This window comes from Gigantopelta aegis, chromosome 4, assembly GCF_016097555.1.
Source record: "Gigantopelta aegis isolate Gae_Host chromosome 4, Gae_host_genome, whole genome shotgun sequence".
Taxonomy (NCBI): Eukaryota; Metazoa; Mollusca; class Gastropoda; order Neomphalida; family Peltospiridae; genus Gigantopelta; species Gigantopelta aegis.
In genome coordinates, this window is record NC_054702.1 from 71,221,128 (window position 1) to 71,245,390 (window position 24,263).

Consider the following 24,263-nt stretch of genomic DNA (forward strand, 5'->3'; position numbering starts at 1 on the left):
CTAATGTAATCGAAATCGGTGATTATTTTTTTGACTACTCATAATTTACCACACACCGTAGATACTAGTATATTTAGTAACGGTGCCAAAACACAACAGTTTTTTGATGATTTAGTACAACACATTTAATATATAACATAAGCAAAGAAAAAAGTAGGCCTACATTACAAAATATACTCAGCACTTTGTTTAATAGGTGGTTATTAAATGTAACATACTGCAATTGCTAGACTTGGTCTAGATAAACGATTTTGATTCATTTCGGACTGGCTTAAAATGTAGCACATGGTCCAGTCTAATAATTATATAATGGTATAATAATCTTTATATATCACATGTATACTAGCAATATATATATATTGCACACACATAATATATAATCCATAGTTTATCACATAATTATACAAAAACATAATACATTAACCATAATCCAGAATCTAGTCTTAACATAATAATAACAAAACAGTACATTGTGGAGAGTGATTTTTTCTCAGAGTTGTTGCTGCTAATAGATATTTATACAATTTTGTTACCTGCTTTACGTTATTAATGGACAGGTCAGGTCAGGTCATAGGGCTTTACGTGCACATTCAGAGCAAACTGTTGTAGCGCACGCCTGTCCAGGGCACAGGAGCCGGCCTGGGCCGATTCTTCTGTCCAGGACAGGAAAGGTGGGGATGGGAAGGAGGAGGGACCACCTGCACTGGCAGGTGCAAGGGAGCACCAGCAGCCTGACCGTGGTCGGTAACAGGCGGGGTGGGTAGGTAGTGGTGCTATGGAATTTTGAAGGAGCAAAAAAATGCCAAAGAGAAAAGGCGCGCAATTTTGATTAAGGAAATTTGGCGCAATTTTGAGCGGTCGGTCAAAAAAGAAAGATCAAGAGCTAACATAGGTTTTGATTTTAGTGACTCGAGAGTAGCTCGTTAATTAGACCTATTTGATGCTGGGGCGTCTCCCTAGGTTGCCCATAGGGCCTGACCGCTTCTGGTCGTGGCATGACAACCCAGGGGAGACTCGTGCAGTTTATGTATATACACCGGTAGGTAAGGCGAATGGACAGTAATTGTATTAGTTTAAATGAAGATGGTCGGGTATAATAATATGGTTTAATATATCTGCCTCTCGGAGTACTATAAATTGGACAAACTAATATGAGTTGGAACTCATCTTCAACTGCAAGCATGTTGCACAAATCACACAGTGTTTCTGATCTTTCAGTATCGTCTGTCATTACAAATTTTAGTTATAGTACGAAATGACTTTCAGTTATGGTATGAAATGACTAAGGTACAAAATGACTTTTTGCAATGGTACGAAATGATCTAGTCCGGTGGAACGTAGTAAGTGTGGTTCTTACTACGTCCGGATCTTGTTACATACTCTATATATATAGCCTGTATTCAACACTTGTGGCACTATGTTTCAACCGTTTCTCAAGCGAAATAGTGCAACAAATGGACACACAAACCAAACATGTATAACCTACCGTACTCACAAAATCCCGACTGAAGTACTTGCATCATTATTAATAAAATAAATCTTCAACGACAACCTTAAAAAGTATCCCCGCCACTAGAAATGACCATGGTACGAAACGACCAAATTAGGTACGAACTATGGTATGGACAGCATACATTCCTGTTTGCACTTTTCTGGAAGTTGTGTTTCTGTTAAGTTGACTCTTGATTCATTTACATTGCGCCGGTTTGTTAAGGTTAATTAATTAAGGATTTTACATTTCTGAGCAAAAAAAAAAATCAATCCGGTTTCCAAAATTGACAAGTTCCGGTTTTATCAGCTTTTTAATACATGGTTTAAGAGAAAATTTGAGACTATGAAATTTGGCCGGTTTTGACAAGATTTTGTATGTTCAGGGTCCGGTTTAGGCAGGTTTCACCGTAGTTGGTAAATTGTGCTCTCTTAGGCATAAATATTCCACGAATGCAGAGTTGTAAACGTTAAAATTGATAAATATCACCTTACTAAAAATGTGACATCACATTTTATTCCCGTGGACCCTTCAACTATTTGTTATGGTCATTACTTCATTTTGTCTGAAATCTCGTCATCAGCTGTAGGTACTTTAAAATAACAGCTATAACATCTCTATAATACTCCTGTAACAGTAACCCGAGTACTCTGGCTGTAAGAGACCTAGACGGACATTAGAATGGTTATGACGCTCTCATTAGTCAGAGACCAGGCTATGGAATGAGAACGTCATAACCTTCCAAATGTCCGTCTAGCCTATCTAATTAAAATTAGCTCCACTATTACATGTGGATCTAACAGCAGCCCGTTGGAGCTCATGTCCAGTTGACCTTTCATTCGACCAATCAAAACCTTACTTGCAAAATCATGCCAATGATTTGAAAAGAATTTGAAAACATTCGGATGAATTATGAAGTATGCCGGAAACTAACTGCAATATAAAATTTTATATAAAATTCGTTTCAAGACGAAAAAAAACCCAGTGATGGTATAGCCATCAAATCTGTTTATACTATTATACAATCCAAAGTTTATTACTGCATTTATTAATGTTGAAATAGACCAACAAGTTCGCCTATTGCATAAATAGTCTCGCTCGATATTTGTAGAATTTGTATGCTCCCGAATAACGCTATAAAAGGCGAAGTCGATATTTAAATTGTTATTTATAGATGAAATGTCACCTGGACATGGCAGTCCATGCAATGCTGTTAGATCTACTGGCTAGACCCAGTAGAGTTAATTTTAATCAGATTGCCGTCTAGCTCTCTTTACAGTCAGAGTATTCGGGCTACTATAACAGAAATAAAGCATTCCGTATTATATTGTTCAGCTGACAAACTTGCATCACTGTATTTGATCACAATGAATCAACACATAGACAGTATAACACAGCACACTACGGGTGGAATAACAACCAGAAGCACAGCTCCTATAGCAAAGCTAATGTAAATACAACACGCCGAAGACGCTGCAAACTTTTTCGATTCGCTAAGGAGTCCCAGCTCCCGGCATCTCATCGCCTTCCAAGCGTAATGGTTGGCGAACGCTCCCGTCACCACACAGAACAAGACACTGACGTAGGACACTACGATGAGCTGGGTGATACTTCTCCACGGTGACGGCACCAGGTTTCTGGAAGCGGTTTTTCGTACCAAGAAAGGAACCGTCACTGTTGCTTCGCGATGCCTGTTGTCTTCGGTGTTCTTAAATCCTTCGGCAATGACAAAAGAGTCTACTTCCTGCTTGTCGGTCGCCGTTTGTTCGCGTTTGTGTTCAATATAAGATTCCACGGTACGTCTTTTTTCCTCTGCAGACTGGTCCTCAACGTCAACGGTCGGTAGCGTTTGGGTTCGAGATTCTTTGGAGTCTGTATTTCCAAGATGTCTTTCGTCTGTAGCAGACATTTGATCAAACAAATGATGTCAGTAAGAATTAAATATATACTAGTAGTTAGTCATTTGTGTCCCAAGTCATATATATTCACTAGAATCTCGTTGGGTCGAATTCGGAAAGGTCGAATACACCGCAATTCTCGTATACACCGCAATGCTCGAACCAAAAACGAAGTCCCCTGTTACACTGTCACGTTGTTGACAGAATGGTTAGGTCGACACTTTCTCGAGCACCGACGGAGTGCGAGCCAACGGGATTCAACTTTATATCCTTTAGCGGTATATCTGGCAGTGTCACTGGCACCACTTTGATTCCTGCAAGGTATAATATAATGAATCAAACAAAGTAGCACAAAAAAAAAAGCTACCCCCCCCCCCCCCCCCCCCCCCCCACACCCGTTTTGGTGTCGGACACACCCACAAACACAAAAAAAGAAAAAAAAAAACCACACCCAATAAATGGATTGTATTCAGAATTGTATTCAGAATATAATAATGGACATATTTCAAATACTCGTTTTGGTGTCGGATAGAATTCCTTTTAAGTCATTTATATTAGCAAGTAAAGTACTATAGTTTTGTAGTAGGCAGAAGAATCTGCATTAATACCATGCCTAACAAATTCCTTAACCCATTTTGACAGTGAAGTTTAAATAGTTTTGGTGTCAGACATTGATAGAAAATAAAGATGCCGATTTAACAGAATCAGTGCAACATTGTTTCAAAAGTATACGAGCGAACTTTGATTAACCGATGTTTTTTGGGTTTGCTTTTTTTATAACCAAGAAATATGTTTAGATTAACTAACGTACTTCTCCGATTAAGGCTTTGTCTTCTATAGGCATTTTAGTTGCCTCGATGGATCCATTCTCTGGGGTTTTTCCGCCCCAACCAGTGCCCCATAACTGGTATATTAAATGTTCTGGTACGCGTTGTCCTGTCTGTGGGGAAAGTGCATAAAAAGGATCCCTTGCTGCTAATGGGAAAAAAATGTAGAGGGTACCATCCCAGTGAATACGCCATCTAGCGAGCCGGTGGTTACGTAATACTTAACGTGTCACGTCAGGAATTAGTCTTAGAACTGAAGACACAAAACATACCTGATTTTTGCGGATGCATCGCAATGTTCTGTAATAATATCCATCCCAGTAAGCCAGCAATAAGTATATATTATTTTTCAATACAAAATAAACCATCATTGTCAGTGTCGAAATAACTGTATTGTGTTTTGTCCATACATTAACCCACGTACAGAAATGATAATCGTAGTGTTTTCTTAGTTAATTGATATTTTCTCTCCGTGGCCTGTACCTGTGGTTCCTGATTGGCAGGTGTATATTTAGACGGTCCCCAGTCAGTGGGTCTAGTCACACACACACACAAAAATATGTGATATAAAAATATAAGATCACAGGGTACTGTGGGGTAGCCGAGCAGCTATCCCTAAAATGATAATGGTCATTACCAGCCGCCCTGCATTATTACTGTAAATAATTATGTTAAACCCTTGATGAAGTAGACTTTCTCCATCTAAAATCATACAACTGACCAATTACGTAGTCCCAAAGAAAAGAAAATTATCATTTGTGTATCGTGAGTGGTCGTTTTTACTCCAACGTACCCTACCAATAGGCTTAATAATATGCATTTTTTCTTCAGATTTTTTAAGAGAACAATACTATAACCCCATTTCGTTCTATTAATGCAAACTGAAATATATTTAGTTAAATAGTTTATTATATTATCAAGTCATTTGTTGTTTTACAAGTCAGGTTGATAAAAGCGAAGCGTCTGGTCGTAAATGAATGCCTTTGTTTATACACGGACTGTGCATACTGGAGTTGGTCGGAGCTGACGTCACTTTGCCCCAAGTTAGAATTCCTGACGCACCGGAAACAAAGGAAAATGGCTGCCCCTAGTTAGCAGGAATAGTCCATGTTTTTTATTAACTCTATGATAAAATAGTCTCTGTCTAAAAACCACAATTAAAAATCTCAAGTTAAAAGGCTCAACGTTTTGTCAGCTAAATGCTGACATCCTCAGGAGCAAACTAAACATAAAACCAGGAGTTCAGCATTAAAAACAGGTGAATAAAAACGGTTCAAGTGAAAATGTCAAGTTAAAAGACTAAAGAACTCACAGGATAAGCCGACTGGGGGAAAGTAACAAATGAAGAGTCAATGACTGCTTCGGTCATACTCATTAAAGTCCGTCAGGCCACATTTTATTAACTAAAATTACGACGTTTTTCATTTCTTAAAGTGTCGGTATGTGTTGGTCGTCCGGGTATGCATATTTCCAACACATCAGGCTCATATTTGAGTTGACCCTCCCTTTAAATTAAACCAAATGGCCACATCAGGCTCCGTATTCATAAACACACTTAAGTCAGTGTATGATACCTAAATACATACTTTAATTACATAGATAAGTATCATACATTGACTTAAGTACGTTTATGAATATGGAGCCAGGGCCCGTGCTTATAAACCTTAAAAGTCTAGACTTTAGTAAAGTCCAGACTTTAACGTAATGCTATTTGAATGGCGTTGCCATGACGTTAAAGTCTGGACTTTAGTAAAGTCTAGACTTTAAGGTTTATAAGCATGGGGCCAGGGACGAGTCAAATAGTTCGCGAACGTTAGCGTCGTTCGCTATAGCCTAGCAGAACACGGCCCTGACCACTATCTTGATGGCGACGGTCGCTCGCTACTACGCTAGACCGGTTTTTGCGCCTGATGTCAGATGAATGTAATCAGATACAAGTCGATGGTACCAGTTACACTGTTCACAAAATAGAGCTCGGACTCCTAAATTCGCCAGTCTTAAAGCCGGTGGCGTAACCGATAAGATCGAGTTAATTTATGTATCAATGTATACACATGTACATCCGGAATTCCGATGCACTGTTTCATTTCCGTCCCTGCATAAATGTAGACTATACAATAAGACTCTCTTCTTCTTTTTTTCGTAATAAAAAGCTCATCCACATGCATTTCTAACTTCAGAATTCATAAGTCATTAATGTGATTGGTTGTACTTTGTTTAACAAAAATTAAAAATTCGAAAAAACAAACACATAGATCTACCAAAGACATACATTACCGAAGCAGACAACTCTTGTCGGCACGACAAAAACAAATCGATATTAACAAACTTTCATCAGACTGAGTAACACTGGCCTGTAGGTAGCACTAAACCAAATAATTTCCGCCTGGGTCAATGTTCTAGAGAAGTTAACACCACAAATCCTGTGATTGGTTATAAATGTGTGTTGGTTGTAAAACAAACAAAAGTTTCATCTGGGCTAAAAATGTATGCAATTTTATTTCATCTAGTACCACTGTGTCACGTAGCCTTGTGCTTGGAACATGAATGGGGTACCTGTAAAAAAAGAAAGAAAGAAAAAAACAAATCCTACTCAAATTTTTTGCGAAACTAGGGGCGTTGTAAAAACATCTGTTATACCGAAAATGAGTCGTGAAAGGTGCCATTTTCTTTAGTTAATATTTTGAGGTAGGGGTTGTAGTACTAATATTTATGGGTCACAGTTTGGTTGATGTATTGTATATAGTGTTTTTAAGCACAAAAATTAACATGGTCGCCTATGGGATTTTATTTGGTATAGTACAACCTGTGACAACCAGTATGTGGGGCCCTGTACCTTTTGTTTTATTTTCTTTGTTTGTGGGGGTGGTGGTCGTACTCTATATAAAGAATAAAATATGACCTGTACTTTTCCTGTCATGGACAGAACTCTCGTGTATAAGAGGAAATGCGGTACACTGGGTGAAATGTTCGTTAGTTAGCTTTAAAAACGTCATGTGTGAAAACCATCAGATCCTGTGTAATGAATGAAAACTAATACAAAGGTGTACACTATTTTATTAACAAAAATGAAGTCTAAATGGACAGATCGAACACAAAGACTGTTACTCACCAGTAGCCTTTTTTTAAAGTTGTGTTTAACACCAACGTTACATTTCCTTTACTGGAAAAATATACCGACATCATTATTATTATTTTGGCATTAACAAAGTACAGAAACAAAAGACATAATTCACAGTTCAGGTGACAAATTTTACTCTTTTCTAAAGCCATATTTAGATTCACTTCGGAGGCCCAACGTACTATTCCGTACAGTATAATACATTACGGATTGCGAAGATGATTTAGATTTTATTTTAAACGACAAAATGTAAATCCAAACACATGCATAGGACAGACTACATATCAACAGATGTCAGGTAGACAAACTGTTTTCAAATTTGTGGTATCAGTGATCATTTTGCATTACAAAATCGTACATTAACAGTGATTATGTAATAATATCTAATGAATAACAAGTATTGATAAAACGACCATACCAACTAGTCTTTTTTTTTTTAAAGTCCCTACTAAAACATATGTAATAACAATCAGGCTTTCTGCAAGAAGGTAGGCTATGTACTTGACCCCCCCCCCCCCACCACCACCACCACCACACCACACACACACAACCAGACCATAAATGCCCCTACCAAGTGGTTATTGGTTTGAAATCTTTTAAAACTGGACACGGCATTGCACGCGCTTTGACAAATTTAAAACGGCAGTTGTCTTACTATCATCTATCTAACAATTAAAATACTAATATATAAATTAATTTCCAAGGTTTTATAGTATGTAATTTTACCCTCCGTACCCTCTGACAGAAAGCCTGGCAATACATTGGAAACCCGATGAAGTCTCAAGATATACATGTATATCGAAAAATCTTCTATTTGTACTTTTAAGTTGAAGGAAACGTATTAACTATGGGAAAACATTCTGTCGTAAGTAAACACTTTCACATGGATAAAAATAAATGTATTTCACTTAAGCTTTATAAGCAGTTCTTATATTAAAAATATACTTTAAATGAACCAACCTAGATTCCATAAAAATAATTTCACAACAATGCATAATTAATGAAAAACACCACTAATACCAAGCTACATATCATATTACATAACTGTTGTGCATGTGACATAACTGTGAACTACATTTTCCGTCACCGTTTATAAATGCAATGTTCATCATTATGTAAACAAAGAAATTGCCTGTACAAATGATTCTATCGAAGTAATGATGATGATAAATAGCATTAATCGCACTAAAATACTGAGATATTTTCCACACACACTTAAGAATCATCTGGAATGAAGTGCGTATACTTCAAACAAAAACGAACTTTCCTTCTGATTTTTATCTTAAAATCCATAAACACTATGATAAACACTACAAACAAAGAGTACATCTTTTCTGAAACCAGTACTTGTTCCGTTGACTGTGTTGTGTGTGGTTAACCCGTCACCTTCTTCAGTCTGCATTTCAGTTTAGTGGTAAGTCATACGAGGCTTAGATAATTGAAACAAGTTTTAAGTGTACGATACAAATTAAGCCGTTTCATATTTCATATCTTGGAATGCTATTTTGTAACGATGTGAAACACTTAACATTTATTTACTTAACATGATCGGAAATCATGATCAATTATGAAATCCATAATCCATTGTTGTTAAAAATGTTCCCTTCAAGTTTAATTGTTCCTACAGTCTAGTTATGGAAATGCTTGTGTACTATGCTGGAATTCTATTTCGTTTTGTATGTATGTAAAGTATACATACTAAATATGTATCAAAAGTAAAATTACTGAAACTTGAAGAGTCTATACCGTTAAACATGGCAAATCATTCCTATGTTCGTTATTATTCTAACCAACTGCACAATTGAAAGTTAATCAGTTATGTACCAGATCAAAAGAGTCTAGAGGAAAAACCAATGGTGGCTAACGTAACCGATAAAAAACCAGTGGTGGCAAAGTTACACTTCACCGTAAAAAAATCTCTGTATTAATATATATATATATATATATATATATATATATATATATATATATATATATATATAAATAAAACACTACTAGCTTTGTTATCTTTGTTGCAGTTATTATTCATTCATTCATATTCTCTCTCTCTCTCTCTCTCTCTCTCTCTCTCTCTCTCTCTCTCTCTCTCTCTCTCTCTCTCTCTCTCTCAGTGTGTGTAAATTAATAACTTTTAGCAACTATCCCATTTAAATGTAGTTTAAAATAAAGAGAACACAAAGTACACAACGAGACAAAACAAAGCAACTGCTTAGAGTTTCTCAACTCCCTATACATATAAAACAATAAAATGTAGTTACTTGTATATATAGCCTAACATATAAATTATAAATACACAAGAATGTGGAATGTGTATTAACTAAACGAATGTACTATACTTAAGATAAAATGACATCCAAAACAATTAACCTACATGTAGTTCTAGTACTACACTTCAAACAAATCTGTGTGTAATTTGCTCCACACTAAAAGCAAACCATGTACTAGCATGACGTGTATATGTAACCTATTCACATTTTAAATATAACATCGAAATAATCACCGACATAAATAATAATAATAAAAATAAAAAATACATCTTTAAACACCTGTGAGTATCCATGGCAGTTCATGAGAGAAGTAAATTAGTGTTGATATTACGTTACCTTTATTTTACATCCGATATATATGTTTGCCGGTTTTCAATTTTTTTAAATATATTGATACATGAAGTGTATGTATGTATGTTCATTTTGTCCATATAGGTTAATACATATAGGAAGTGTTTGAAATATATGACTAGCAGTTTTTATTCAAAAATGATATTACACATACACATATATTTACCCATCATGCCAATAATATTAAACAGATTCAAAGAAATATACACTACAGTAGTTGTGATGTCTTGAATATACATAAATATGCATTTACATGATCAGTGTATGAAAAGAATAATAAAATTTTACTCAGTATCTAAATGTGAATTCAGTTTCACCCCAGGCACTTGATGTTATAGTCATAGTATTCTATAACAGACCACATGTAATGATCTACAAGTCATATGAGCCATAACAAATTGTAATAAAAACAACATACATAGCTTCACCATGTGTTACCATTATTAAAATAATGTTACATATCAGGGAATATTTTGTTATCAAACTCTTGATTAGCAATATTTCCAGTCAACTGAACAATGATTAACAACTACTGTTTAATGTTTTAAAATTGTGTAGCGACCTCTAAAACTTGTGTCGCTAATCGTGATGCAATACTCAACAAAATGTTCCCTGCATATCACCAAACTGTTCCAGTATGCATTATAAATAAAGTTTAATATACATCATGCCTATAGTAATTGCTATCATGGGTCAGACTATAATGTCAAGTGCCTACGATTTGACATATGCATGAATCAATACAATACAAGATTAGAAATAGAGAATGCATAGAGCTGTTGACAGAAATACACCAATACAAAGTACATGTAGAAAAATATAATACTCAAATTGTTACAAAAGCAAGATTTATGTTGCAACCCTGTAAAGAGGTCTACTAAGCATTGTTTGCGCTATATATATATATATATATATATATATATATATATATATATATATATATATATATATATATATATATATATATATATATATATATATATATATATAAATATACATACATATATATACATATACATATACATATACACATACACGTATACGTATATGTACTCACAGAAAAAAGTTCCTGTGCATGTATTGTATTAATATACATGTACAGTATTGAATGAAAAACCAAATCGTTTTCAAGGACTTAATTATTTGATCATTTATAAACATAATGAGATGATTTGATGTATCCACATGAGTCACATATTTCAACTGTTAACAACTTTACAATTGGTTTGAGGCATTTTATTGGGACTCAATGGGTGCACTGGAAATTTTGCTTGCAAGTATATAATCATTGCTTCATTTTGTAAGCGTAAATATATTAAAAATACATCAATAAAACACCAATAATTTATAAAAAAATTTAATGTGTAACAACACCTTCCTCTGGATTTTACACCAAAAATATTCAAAGAAGAAGAATTAAATGAAAAAAGTTAATTAAATGATATAGGGTTAAACAACAGCTAACACCAATGCAATCATAAGCCATTTTGCAAACATTTTATAAACAGCTGCCAATAGCATTAGTTAAAAATGAATCATTTGTAGGCCTCTGAGAATTAAAAATGTGCGTAAACCAGTCATAGGTTACGCCAAAACAAATTCATGTGACCCATTTCGTTTTTTACGTAACCCGCCATGACCTTGTAAATGATGTCATAAATGCACGGACGAAAAATGGGTTACACAAATTATAGTTATGCGAGCGACGTGCAAACGCAATTTTCAGAGGCCTGTCTTTTTCTGATTTATGACCAAGTGGCCATAATTCCATTATAAAATTACTGTTAGACGTAAATATAAGTGAAATACTCATGGAAAAAAGGCTCCTGTGGTTGTATTGCACATGGTACATGTTTAATGGTAATGAAAGAAAAATCAAATCATTTTTAATAAATTATATGTTGGTCATTTGTAAAGATTTTGACATGATGTGTCAAATTTTAACTACTTAAAACTTTCAGATCATTTTATTTAATACACAGGAGGAACGTTTTCCACGAATATATAAATGTACACCTAACAACAACAAAAAATACAAATTTTTAAAAGATTCATGATAAAGGTCAATAAGACTGTCCAAATGGGTCTAGAATGGTAACAAGATATTGATAATTAAAATTTAATACCGGCTGACAAATAACTTAATAATTTTGCTGTTCAGTATATATATATATATATATATATATATATATATATATATTTCAGGTAATACTCTGCATAGGCATACAGGATCGCATTTTTGTGTGTTGCGGGGGGGGGGGGGGCGGGGGGGGGGGGGGGGGGGGGGGGGGGGGGGGGGGGGGGGTCTGATTTTTGTCTGAATCAAATGAAAATGCTCAAATGCCCCACTTTGCTGGACCATTTAGTTATATCAAATACTGTGTGACCCTGTCATTAAATGCTACTTATACTGTTCATGTATAACATTATTCAAGTACATGTGGTCACATTTTTCACCAGCCTAATGGCAAAAGATCATGATTATACATCGGGGGTGAAAGCACATTAACATTGTAGGATTCTATTTACATTCACAGGGCTTGCACTGGAACAAATTTTAGTTTAGCCAATTTTCAGACATATGTAGAGTATTTCCTCAAAAATTATTAAAATGTACTTAATTTAAGGAATTTTTTTATCAATTAAAGACTTAATGTTGTAGCCACTATATATAAAAATTAGCAGCTGGTAAATTTGGCAATGGACTGGGTGAGCCCTGCAGAAGTAAACAAAAAACTTATTCAAATTTTTACAAAAAAATTTTGTTGTCGACAAAACAACAAATTGTTGAAGTGTTCTGTTTTATCATATCAAATAAAATTTTCATTAAAATAAAAACACAATTTCACTAATTTTTGTGTTTATCATATCGAATCACAAAAGAATTAAACAAATAATATACACATTATAAAGGCTAAATTTCAATATCAAAAGTTACATAGTATTGTTGTGGTTACATGTAGTATCATATTACAAGTTTGAACAATAAGTTGTCAACACACAAAAAAAACCTGAGAGAAATTGGTGTTTGGTTGTTTTGTAAGATGATAGTGAAGCTACAAACATTTGTCATTAGACTGGTGAATTTAGAAGTACTGGGTAGCAATATAATAGTACTGTACATTTTAGAACAGTTCCAGAATACTGAAAATTCCATCCACTTGTAAAGATTTTTGTTCCATTCCTTAACATTTCTAATAAAAATTATTTAACAAGAGAAGCCAGATGTATCCACTTTTTCAAGATTAAGGACTGCATAAAAGTAGTTAGTGTACAAAAGAGTTTCCTGCCTGGAAAACAAATCACTTGGTCCATAAACAAAGTAAAAAAAAAAAAACCTCCAGTGTTTATAATCATTGCATAAAACTACAATAGTACTCATAAACAAAACAAAGAAGATATACAGTGGGTAAAATCAACCTACCTACTGGGTAAGGCAATACACACAATTCAAGCACCTCTTTATTTAATTTGGATGTGGTCTCAGATAATCAACCTAAGTTGACCATGCCATTTAAATGTTAAATATAGTAATAAGTACCATACCTCATTTACTATTAATTTGAGCGACTGGTTCAGTATGTGTTCTGTTAAAATATCACTTGTTCCATCACTCTGTTTGTTAATCAATGTCTGGTCTAGAAATTTCTAGCACACTAAGTTAAAAAAGCCCACAATGACACACACCCAAAACAATAGTACCTGTTTCACATGAAAGCAAAATTATTCAACAGCTCCAGAGCAAGAGCCATGAAAAAACCCAAATGCACCATGAAAAGGAAACCTGCACCAAGACTCAATGCATGTTGAGAACCGATTCAACAGCCGTTGCTGCACACGACGATAATGGGAACAAGAACAAGCAACAGGAGACCAACCACAAAACTGATGTAGATCAGGTGAACAGCCCGCTTAATGTCTTTCTGAGCCATGCCCAGCAAACCCTTAGACTGGTGCATCATGGCCCTCTGCGTGTACTTGAGAGCGAAGATTCCCGTGATGATGAAGAACACACAGCTAACATACGACACGACCAACACCTGCTGGAAGTTCCCCCAGGGACGTGGGAGCAGGTCGGAGGACACCACCCGGCGCAGGTTTGGGTCGGACTCTGTCGTGTCCTTGTAAGGACTCTCCATCACATCCTGGAACATTGGCTCTGACGTGTACGACAGACCGTTTCTGTCGGGAGGTTTCCCATGTTGTATCAGTGACACAGACACTGGGTCGGCCTCGGTCTGGTCATGGTGTCCGTTGACGTCGAGTTGAACATCAGCATCAAAGCCGTCCTTGTGCAGTGGCTGGCGTTCTTGGTGACTGGAATCTTCTCGAGACATTGTAGACGATCTTCAGTGTTGCACTATGTCAAATAGTGTCTTTTTGTCTTACAAACCTGTAAAGTATAAATTACATGTCTTATTACAAATATGTAGTAATGTAATATTATCCCAGTGGAAGATAGACTAGGATGCATGTGCTGCACAGTGTCAAATAGTGTCTCTTACAAACCTGTCAAGCATAAATTATATGTCTTATTACAAATTTTTATACATAGTAATGTAATATTCTCCCTGTGGAAGATTGGCTAGAATGCATGTGCTGCATCATGTCAAACAGTGTCTCTTACAAACCTGTCAAGCATAAATTACATGTCTTATTAATTACAAACATGTAGTCACGTAATATTCTCCCTGTGGAAGATTGGCTAGAATGCACGTGCTGCACCATGTCAAACAGTGTCTCTTACAAACCTGTCATGCATAAATTATATGTCTTATTAATTACAAACGTGTAGTCATGTAATAGTCTCCCTGTGGAAGATAGACTAGAATGCATGTGCTGCACTATGTCAAACAGTGTCTCTTACAAACCTGTCATGCATAAATTATATGTCTTATTACAAACATGTAGTCACGTAATATTCTCCCTGTGGAAGATTGGCTAGAATGCATGTGCTGCATTATGTCAAACAGTGTCTCTTACAAACCTGTCAAGCATAAATTACATGTCTTATTAATTACAAACGTGTAGTCATGTAATAGTCTCCCTGTGGAAGATTGGCTAGAATGCATGTGCTGCATCATGTCAAACAGTGTTTCTTACAAACCTGTCAAGCATAAATTACATGTCTTATTAATTACAAACGTGTAGTCATGTAATATTCTCCCTGTGGAAGATTGGCTAGAATGCATGTGCTGCACTATGTCAAACAGTGTCTCTTACAAACCTGTCATGCACATATTATATGTCTTATTAATTACAAACGTGTAGTCACGTAATATTCTCCCTGTGGAAGATTGGCTAGAATGCATGTGCTGCACCATGTCAAACAGTGTCTCTTACAAACCTGTCATGCACATATTATATGTCTTATTAATTACAAACGTGTAGTCACGTAATAGTCTCCCTGTGGAAGATTGGCTAGAATGCATGTGCTGCATCATGTCAAACAGTGTATGCCAAGAATACCCAATAATTTACGCGAACAGGCGATTGGCATGCTTGATGCTGGCATGTCGACAGAAGACGTTGCAAGGCATGTTGGGAGTTCTAGTCGAATGATACGAAATCTTCGCGTAAGATTTCGAACGACAGGAAGCACCAACGACTTGCCACGTCGTGGACGTCCGCGTGTTACAACGTGTCGTCAAGACCGCTATATCATGAACACGCATTTGCGCAATCGATTCCAAACTGCCACTGCTACTAACACACCTGGGCTTCATAATAACCGAATCAGTGGGAAAACTGTTCGTAATCGTCTGCGGGAGAACGGTTTACATGTACGACGTCCTTACGTCGGATGCGTTTTAACGCAACGTCATCGTCTAAATCGGGCACGTGTACACACTCGTTGGATACGGCGACACTGGAATACCGTTCATTTTTCGGATGAATCCAGATTTTCTTTACAATGTGGTGATGGCAGGGTGCGTGTTTACCATAGGAGAAATGAACGCTATGCTGACTGTTGTGTTCTTGAACGAGATCGTTTCGGGGTGGGGGTTGTGTCATGGTCTGGGCAGCCATTGCCCATGATTATCATTCACCACTAGTCGTCATTGATGGCAATTTAAATGCTCAACGTTACCGCGATGATATTCTCGCTCATCACGTCATTCCTCTGTTCCATAACAACGCCAACATCTCGATTTTTCAGCATGATAATGCCACCTCTCATACAGCTGGAGACACTGTAAATTTTCTTAGGACAAATAACATTGATTTCATTGATGACTGGCCCACTAAAAGTCCTGATCTCAACCCCATCGAGCATGTCTGGGATAGTCTGGACAGACGATTGAGGCGTTGTCCCAACCCACCCGCTAACGTAAACGAACTTCGTCAAGCGCTCATTCAGGAATGGAACAATATTCCACAGGCAGAAATCAACACTTTAGTCAATTCTATGCGCCTGCGATGCACTGCAGTGGTCAATTCAAGAGGTGGTCATACTCGTTATTAAGTTGTTGTTTTTAACCCCTACCACACTTGGTCAAAATGTCTCCCAGTTTCTGTTAACCTATGGCCATGATTTTTGCACCAAACGATGCATCATGGAACACTCTTTAAACGCATACATAACAATTATTCCCCCGGTTTGTTTTCATCAAGTTATGTTCAAGCAAAGTTAGCGGAAGTTTCTTATTTTGTCAGTATATAAACCTAGTGTCAGGGTGGCAGTCCTTTTTGTGGCGATGCAAGAAGGGGTACAATCTCCAGTATCAGATTTCCATGGGAATGGATGAAGTATGCACACGTGTGCGTTTAATTTGGATATTGTAAATGTTACAGTAGTAGGCTACTAATAAAATAAATATCAAAAGAAAAATAAATCTGTAAAAAAAAAACCCCAACATTTTACCAAAATATACGATGTACTTAGTTATTATATTACATAGCACAGTGGTGTACTTATTGTTTATTACAGTAATATTTGGACAGTTATGTAAGTCTTGGTATCAAGACTTTAGATCTGATATGTTCTTAATTAATGCAAATCGCTTAAATTTAAAACAATATTGACAATCAATTAACTGACCTTTGGAATAAGCTCTGGGCTGTAGTAACGGAAACGGTCATTATTTGTATATATGTGCATGCACTCAGGTTAGTGTGAATTAAAACTACAAGATAGATTTTGATTTTGTCCCAGAATAATGTAAGCTAATTAAATATGATTCCTTTTTACTATAACATTGAATAACAATTGTCAAATAGTAGCTCTGCTAGATAAGTATGGCACATCCAGTCCATTCTAATAAGCTGACAACTTCTAGATTTAAAAAATACATGCAATGTCTTCAATATGTTTTGAGCTCTATTTTTAGAAGACCCAGCCCAAAGCCACAGAAGCTGAATCTGGCGGTGTTAAAATATAGAGCATGCAATGTGTTTTGTCACATTCGATTCAGTTTCAGCGTCTTTGTTTTTAAACTAGTACCATACTCGCCAGACCCTAATATCGAAGGTCGCCTAATGGACTACCTTTGTAAAAAATTTAGTCGCCCATAGCCAATGCTAATTGTCAACCCTGTAATGAGAAAAAAAAACCTTGTCAAATGCTGCATTTATTTCTATTTTGTAAATATGATTACCCCCCCCCCCCACCCACATCTATGGGTTTTTAAGCTCTATCTCCCTCTTTAGGTGACCTGATTATTACTATTAGTAAATTTTTTATTTACTTAAAGTAGGGCTAGTGAATTTTTATAAATTCTTGAAGCTCTGTGATATTTATTCTGCCATTCTCAACCATGATCCGCCATCACCATGTGACGAATGAACAGGTAACACAATTTGGAGCAAGATATTATTAGGTCATGTCACCTCCAGCCCTCCCCTTATTGATATATGTAGGGGAAGGGTAGAGGAAACTCTATGTAATGCTTTGGCAATCAACAACCAAATCATGGTTACAAGCTACTGTCTAAAAGAATCATAGTCACTTCATACCCTAGTCATATCGTACCATGCTGCCTGGTCATTTAGTACCCTAGTCATTTCATACCATAGTCATGTCATACCAGTATATATAGAAAACGAATCGACCATAGCATAAATGCAGTGTTGTTTTGTTGTTTTAAAACTTTATTGGGACAGTCTGAAATCCATAACACGTTATTGTGCAGCATATCGTTATTGATACCCATAATACCTGTCAACTGCTATTTCCATTTTACCTGACAAGAGCCGTATTTGGTATTTACTACTAACTGCCAACTTCGATGTTTTGTGAAATGGCTCCAGATAATTAGTCTAACTTTCAAAAACAACAAACATAATGGACCATGTTTATACAGATTTTTTTTTAGGGACAAGATTAAATGGTTAATGATTTATAAAGTCAAAACAAAAGTCAGTTGCAGGAGGTGTTTGCATCTTATAGATGTAATTTAATGTTATTTTGTAAAAGACACTACCGGGGTGAGTTATAAATTGTTATGCCATGGTACGAAATGACCAGGGTACGAAATGACCAGGGTACAAAATGACGTTTTACAATGGTACGAAATGACCAGGGTACGAAATGACTTTTTGCAATGGTACGAAATGACCAGGGTACGAAATGACTAAGGTACGAAATGACTTTTTGCAATGGTACGAAATGACCAGGGTACGAAACGACCAAATTAGGTATGAAATGACTATGGTACAAAGTGACTAGCAACGGTCTAAAATACACATTTGTTTTTCTAAATCTGATGCCACAGAGCTTTAGATTGATTATTCTCGAATCTAGTTCACCAAGGTAAACATCTACGGTCCGTTTTTTTAACATTTTGACATTTACGGCACAGCAATAAACATCACAATAATAAATATCGTGCCGGATCAAACCCGACGCCTCTATGCAAAACGAACATGCGCTGTACTTTCTTGTGGTGACGTATAAGTGCGTCGGGTTTCTTCGAAGAAGATAAATTTATTATGACCACCGTAAGTCTCCCTACGCTAGGACTGGAACTCTTTTAAAAATTTCAGCCTAAGGCAGAAAATTATTTACTACCAACAGATTACTGCCTCTGTTTCAGAAGCAGGGAATAACTTAAACACCAAATCCACAACACAGACAGGTCGACTTACCAAAATTATAATAAATGTTTGATCAAGATGGAAAAACACATTCTCTTCCTCCGAGTCCAAATGTTTATTTAGTTTCTTACCGGAACCGGAAATATAACGTAGAATTCGGACTCCGATTCGGACTCGATTTAAAGGTCACAAAACCGTAATACATGGTCAAGGTCATATCTCTGCACACACAAAAAAGGAGTTAAGTTGGTTTTATTTAACTACGCCACTAGAGCACATTGATTTTTTTTATCTTATCATCGGCTATTGGACGTCAAACGTATGGTCATTCTGACACTGTTTTTTTTTTTTAGAGGAAACCCGCTGTCGCCACATAGGCTACTCTTTTTACGACAGGTAGCAAGGGATCTTTTATTTGCGCTTCCCACAGGCAGGATAGCACAAACCATGGCCTTAGTTGAACCAGTTATGGATCACTGGTCGGTGCAAGTGGTTTACACCTACCCATTGAGCCTTGTGGAGCACTCACTCAGGGTTTGGAGTCGTTATCTGATTTAAAAATCCCATGCCTCGACTGGGATCCGAACCCAGTACCTACCAGCCTGTAGACCGATGGCCTAACCACGACGCCACCGAGGCCGATATATCTCTGCACAATGCAAAGTCGAATGGGAATTTGGCAAAACGGTGGTTGATTTTATGAATCTCTATCTAGTGCCTCGACTATAGAAGGACAGCCACTTCCAAGCCTTGGAAATCCTTTACAGGAGATCAAAGGCGTAGCGTGGGTTGTCAGCGCCCGGGGCAAGGCAAGTATTACCCGAGTCCCTTCCACCAGTCCAGAATTTTGCGCCCACGCTACGGCACAACGCTTGTACCGCTACAAAGAAGATTGCCACTTCCAGACTAAATTAAAACTAGCTCTGGATCAGCTTATTGGAATAAGTACTGCTGTGATGACATGCACCCATGAAAAATTGTCAAAACAGTGCATGATGATATCAGGTATTCCCGAAAGATGAGCATATCCTATTCCATCGGTGGCACCACAGCTGTCGAGTCTACTTCATCTAAAACGATGAAGAAATAAATCTGAAAGAGGAAAAAGTACACACAAGTTCAAAATATGGAATAGCATCAGCCATCATTTTGGTCGGTGATGCATATTGTAATAATGTTGTCTGTTGATATAAAGTGCTCCTACTGGCAGTAGCAGTGGGAATTTCCCTATTAGCTCAGTTGGTAGAGCGCTGGACTCTAGCTGGTACTAAGAGTCTGTGGTTTGAATCCCCTCAGTGGAGGTTGATTATTCTGTTACAATGTTCTGTTTAGTAGATATAACCTCCAAATGTTTACCATACAACTTTTTGAATGACCCTAGGAGTCCCTGGACATCATAAACCTGAAGGAACATGGATTTGGTGGTGCATTTGCTGGACCCTGCGATGTACCTCTCCTTGTATAGATTCTTATGAGGTTTTGGAATCCAATATAGAATAGGAATGGACAAGTCATCGGATTTTAAATTTCAAGCCAAATGTGCAGACAGATTCATGGTTGGTGTTGTTTGTTTTTTGTGCATATTTCTTCTTCAAATAATACAGTGGCCTTATTGCAATCTAATTAAAATTAGATCTAACACCAGCCAGTTGGAGCTCATGTCCACCAATCAAAACCTTACTTGCAGAATCCTGCCAGTGATTTAAAAATAATTTGAAAACATTCCGAATTATCCTGAGGGTATACGACATGTTTCGTGTGAATTACGAATGCCTTAAAACATGTTTTATTTTATAAAATAATAATTTGTAATGTAAAACTGAAGACTGATTTAGTTTGGGGTTTTTTATAAATAAATAAATAATTTTTAATGTAAAATTGAAGACTTATAACCCACCCCGTACGTATTGGTATGGTTCGCTGTACTGCGGCCACTAAAATAGACTCGCCCGATATTTTTAGAATTTGTATGCTCCCAAATAACGTTATAAAAGGCGAAGTGTGATTGGTCAATATTTAAATTATTATTTACAGACGAAATGTTACCTGGACATTGGGGACTACGCAGTGTTGTTAGCAATCCGATTAAAATTAGTTCTACTGGTATAAATAAGGCATTCGTAATTTACATGAAACATATCGTATACCCTCAGGATAATTCGGAATGTTTTCAAATTATTTTTAAATCACTGGCAGGATTCTGCAAGTAAGGTTTTGATTGGTGGACATTAACTCCAACTGTCTGCTGTTAGATCCACGTGTAATAGTGGAGCTAATTTTAATTAGATTGGCCTTATTGTAGCCCTACTTGAACTATCAATCCAAAGTTTGTTATAATAGTGCATACATAAGATGGTAATGTTATCTGATGCTTTGTCAGTGAGCATTATCTCAAACTAGGGGCGGGACGTAGCCTAGTGGTAAACCGCTCGCCTGATGCGCGGTCGGTCTTGGATCGTTCTCCGTCAAATGGCATATTGGGCTATTTCTCATTCCAGCCAGTGCACCACGATTGGTATATCAAAGGCCGTGATATGTGCTATCCCTTGCCACTAATGAAAAAATATATAGCGGGTTTTCTCTCTAAGACTGTAAAAACTACCAAATGTTTGACGTCCAATAGCCGACGATTATTAAATCTAGTGGTGTCGTTAAACAACACAAACTTTATCACAAACTGTTCATGCAATGTAGCCCGACTTTCTAGCACACATGGACATGACAAAAAGGGATTCTTGATATAATTCGTCTTCTTTCATGGTTTGTGCATTAACAAATGACATTATCACATAATTGACTTGACCCATTCCAAAGGGCATTCGACCTGCGCACCGGGTAGGCAAAAATCACCCCTCTAATACAACAATAACCCTATGTTTGACGTTAAATACCATTACATCGATCATTTTGGTGTTCGCTGATAACAAATATTTCACATATTAATCACTAAAAAGAAACCCGCCAGCATCTACGTGTTTAACCGGAACATTATTGTAAATAGGTGCTGTCGGGTTTCTTTCTATATGGTGTATTAGTGGTTAATATGTGAATCTTTCCCTGTTTTCGCTATAGTTATCTCCGACCAAGAGAGCTATCATAACAGTCCAAATGTCCGTCTAGCTCTCGAACGGCAGAGTACTCGGGCTATCCACCCTGCTCATGACAATTCTGGGTGGGTAGGTATGTGTTTGGGTATCAGTAAAGTTCTAAAATGTAATGCAGTTTATGGCGATTTGTAATAATGAATAAAAGTAGGTTAAATACGAATAACTGGTAAATAATCAGTTATTATAGTTGTCGGCAAGTATAAGCATACGCCCCTGCGTGTGCATTAACCTCACCGTGGTGCAGGGGTGAACATTCTTTTATAGAATGGCCAATAAATGCACAACTCCTCGTATGAGGTACCTTGTTTGCCGTGAGGTGCGACCCGTGAAAATGGACGATGGGATCCTGGTGCTTGAGTTGGGGCATACCTGCGGGTATGACTTCTGGCAATACATCACTTTGGCCTGGAGTTCACCTAGACGGGTGGTCAGGAAGGCCCGACCTGATCAATCGGCTGGTCACGTCAAGCTCAAGAGCAAACCAACCCCTGTTTTGTTTAATTTGTCACGAACGAACATTGCTTAGAATACCACTTGTATTATTTGCTCTTGGGGCGGTGGCTAGGGTCAATCGGGTAAACTAACGTTTTTTCTTTACTTTGCCTGCGTATATTAACCATGTATCCCTGGCATGTATGTCTGCTGGTTATCCGCAGCATCGTGTCCCCTTGTTGGACTCTGTGGTGGGTGGGGGGCATGGTTGACGAATAATGATTCATTTAACATGGATACTACTAAATTAAAAACAACAGATGGGGCCCTGAAAAGGGTCCACACCGATGTTTCGGACTCCTCATCTTTTGATGAAGAGTCCATGACTGCCTCAAAATCAATTACGAAGAAATCACGTGTGATCTCTTCAAATTGGCCAAGGTTCCTCGTCATCAGTTCCACTGATGATAGGGCCTTGAAAAAATTGTCACCTTTTGCAATTCAAAAGGGGCTCGTCGGTCTAGTCGGGGAGCCAAAAAATGTTACAAAAATTAAAAACGGATCGCTGTTGGTTGAATGTTCGACAGAAAAGCATTCTAAATGTCTTCTCAAGTCGACTATTCTAGCCAACATTCGCATCATCGTACTGCCACACACTTCTCTCAACTCCTCGAAGGGAGTTATCAGATGCCGAGATTTGGAAGGTGTTAGTGATGAGGAAATCTGTGACAATCTTACTTCACAAGATGTCACAGTCGTCAGGAGAATAAAGGTTCGGAGGAACAACGAATTGGTTCCAACGAATACCTTTATTCTAACATTCAGTACTCCTACCCTTCCACATTCGATTAAGGCTGGATACCTCAACATTCCTGTTGAGCCTTTCATTCATAATCCACTTCGATGCTTCAAATGCCAGAAATATGGCCATGGTCAAAATACCTGTCGAGGCAAACTGACATGTGCTCGTTGCGGTCAGTTTGACCACGACAGTAAAACTTGCAAAAAAGACCTTGTATGTACAAACTGCAAGGGAGATCATTTCGCGTACTCGAGAGAGTGCCCGATGTGGAAAAAGGAAAAGAAGGTTCAGGAGGTTAGGGTTGAGAAACATCTAACCTTTGCTAATGCCAGAAAACTGGTGGAGAGATTTCAACCTGCTAGAGTAGCAGCATCATATGCTGTTGCTGCTGCAGTGAAGGTCTCCAGCAGAAGTATTTAAGTCAATACAGACTTGACGTGGCAATGCGATGATGCAAAGTACAAAAAACTATCCGATGTTGTAAACGTGGAGAAGAAAACTGCAAAAGCTGCTCAGCAGCAGAAGGAGGCAGCTCAGAAAAAGAAGCAAGCTCCTGCCAATGCTACCTGCTCCACACAGGTGTCCTTGGACACAAACAAATCATCAGTTGGGTTGTGTACTGGGATGCCAGTTCCCAGCCTACCCAAGTTAAAAAGCAAACCAGCGAAGAAGGATCACACCTCTGGGCGGCTTAAAAAAGCCGAACAGAACTTAACAACAAGTAATATGTTTCAGGCTCTGGATGATGGAGGTGATGAGATGGAAGTCTCATCACTTGATTATCCAGGAACAAAACGACCACCACCAAAGCCAAAGATAACTCCCATACTTCCTCCCGATGGCGAATAAAGTCATCCAGTGGAACTGTCGTGGGCTTAGGCCCAATTTTGTTGAATTAAGTCTACTAATTCAAAAATATAATCCTATTGCGGT

The 24,263-nt window shown here is 37.3% G+C and overlaps 3 protein-coding genes across 3 annotated transcripts; 1 reads left to right on the forward strand and 2 right to left on the reverse strand.

Annotated features, from left to right (window-relative positions):
* Nucleotides 1-2,636: 2,636 nt before the first annotated feature.
* Nucleotides 2,637-6,547, reverse strand: LOC121372236. Its single transcript, XM_041498528.1, has 2 exons — nt 6,487-6,547; nt 2,637-3,701 (listed from the first exon to the last, which is right to left on the reverse strand). Exon 2 carries the CDS (start codon nt 3,396-3,398, stop codon nt 2,862-2,864), a length of 537 nt encoding a protein of 178 aa, XP_041354462.1. The 5' UTR covers nt 3,399-3,701; nt 6,487-6,547; the 3' UTR covers nt 2,637-2,861.
* A 5,699-nt stretch (nt 6,548-12,246) lies between these two features.
* LOC121372237 lies at nt 12,247-19,149 on the reverse strand. Its single transcript, XM_041498529.1, has 2 exons — nt 19,041-19,149; nt 12,247-14,346 (listed from the first exon to the last, which is right to left on the reverse strand). Exon 2 carries the CDS (start codon nt 14,288-14,290, stop codon nt 13,772-13,774), a length of 519 nt encoding a protein of 172 aa, XP_041354463.1. The 5' UTR covers nt 14,291-14,346; nt 19,041-19,149; the 3' UTR covers nt 12,247-13,771.
* A 3,761-nt stretch (nt 19,150-22,910) lies between these two features.
* On the forward strand, nt 22,911-24,179 carry LOC121369978. The gene is made up of 2 exons (XM_041495061.1): nt 22,911-23,624; nt 23,826-24,179. Exons 1-2 carry the CDS (start codon nt 22,911-22,913, stop codon nt 24,177-24,179), a joined length of 1,068 nt encoding a protein of 355 aa, XP_041350995.1.
* The last annotated feature ends 84 nt before the right edge of the window (nt 24,180-24,263 follow it).

What these genes read in the sequence shown, in the direction of transcription:
- LOC121372237 (XM_041498529.1), bottom strand. Translation starts at nt 14,290, where the DNA reads ATGTCTCGAGAAGATTCCAGTCACCAAGAACGCCAGCCACTGCACAAG.
- LOC121369978 (XM_041495061.1), top strand. Translation starts at nt 22,911, where the DNA reads ATGACTGCCTCAAAATCAATTACGAAGAAATCACGTGTGATCTCTTCA. An exon ending in AGGAAAAGAAGGTTCAGGAG is followed by an intron (nt 23,625 to 23,825) that starts GTTAGGGTTGAG and finishes AACGTGGAGAAG; the next exon opens with AAAACTGCAAAAGCTGCTCA.
- LOC121372236 (XM_041498528.1), bottom strand. Translation starts at nt 3,398, where the DNA reads ATGTCTGCTACAGACGAAAGACATCTTGGAAATACAGACTCCAAAGAA.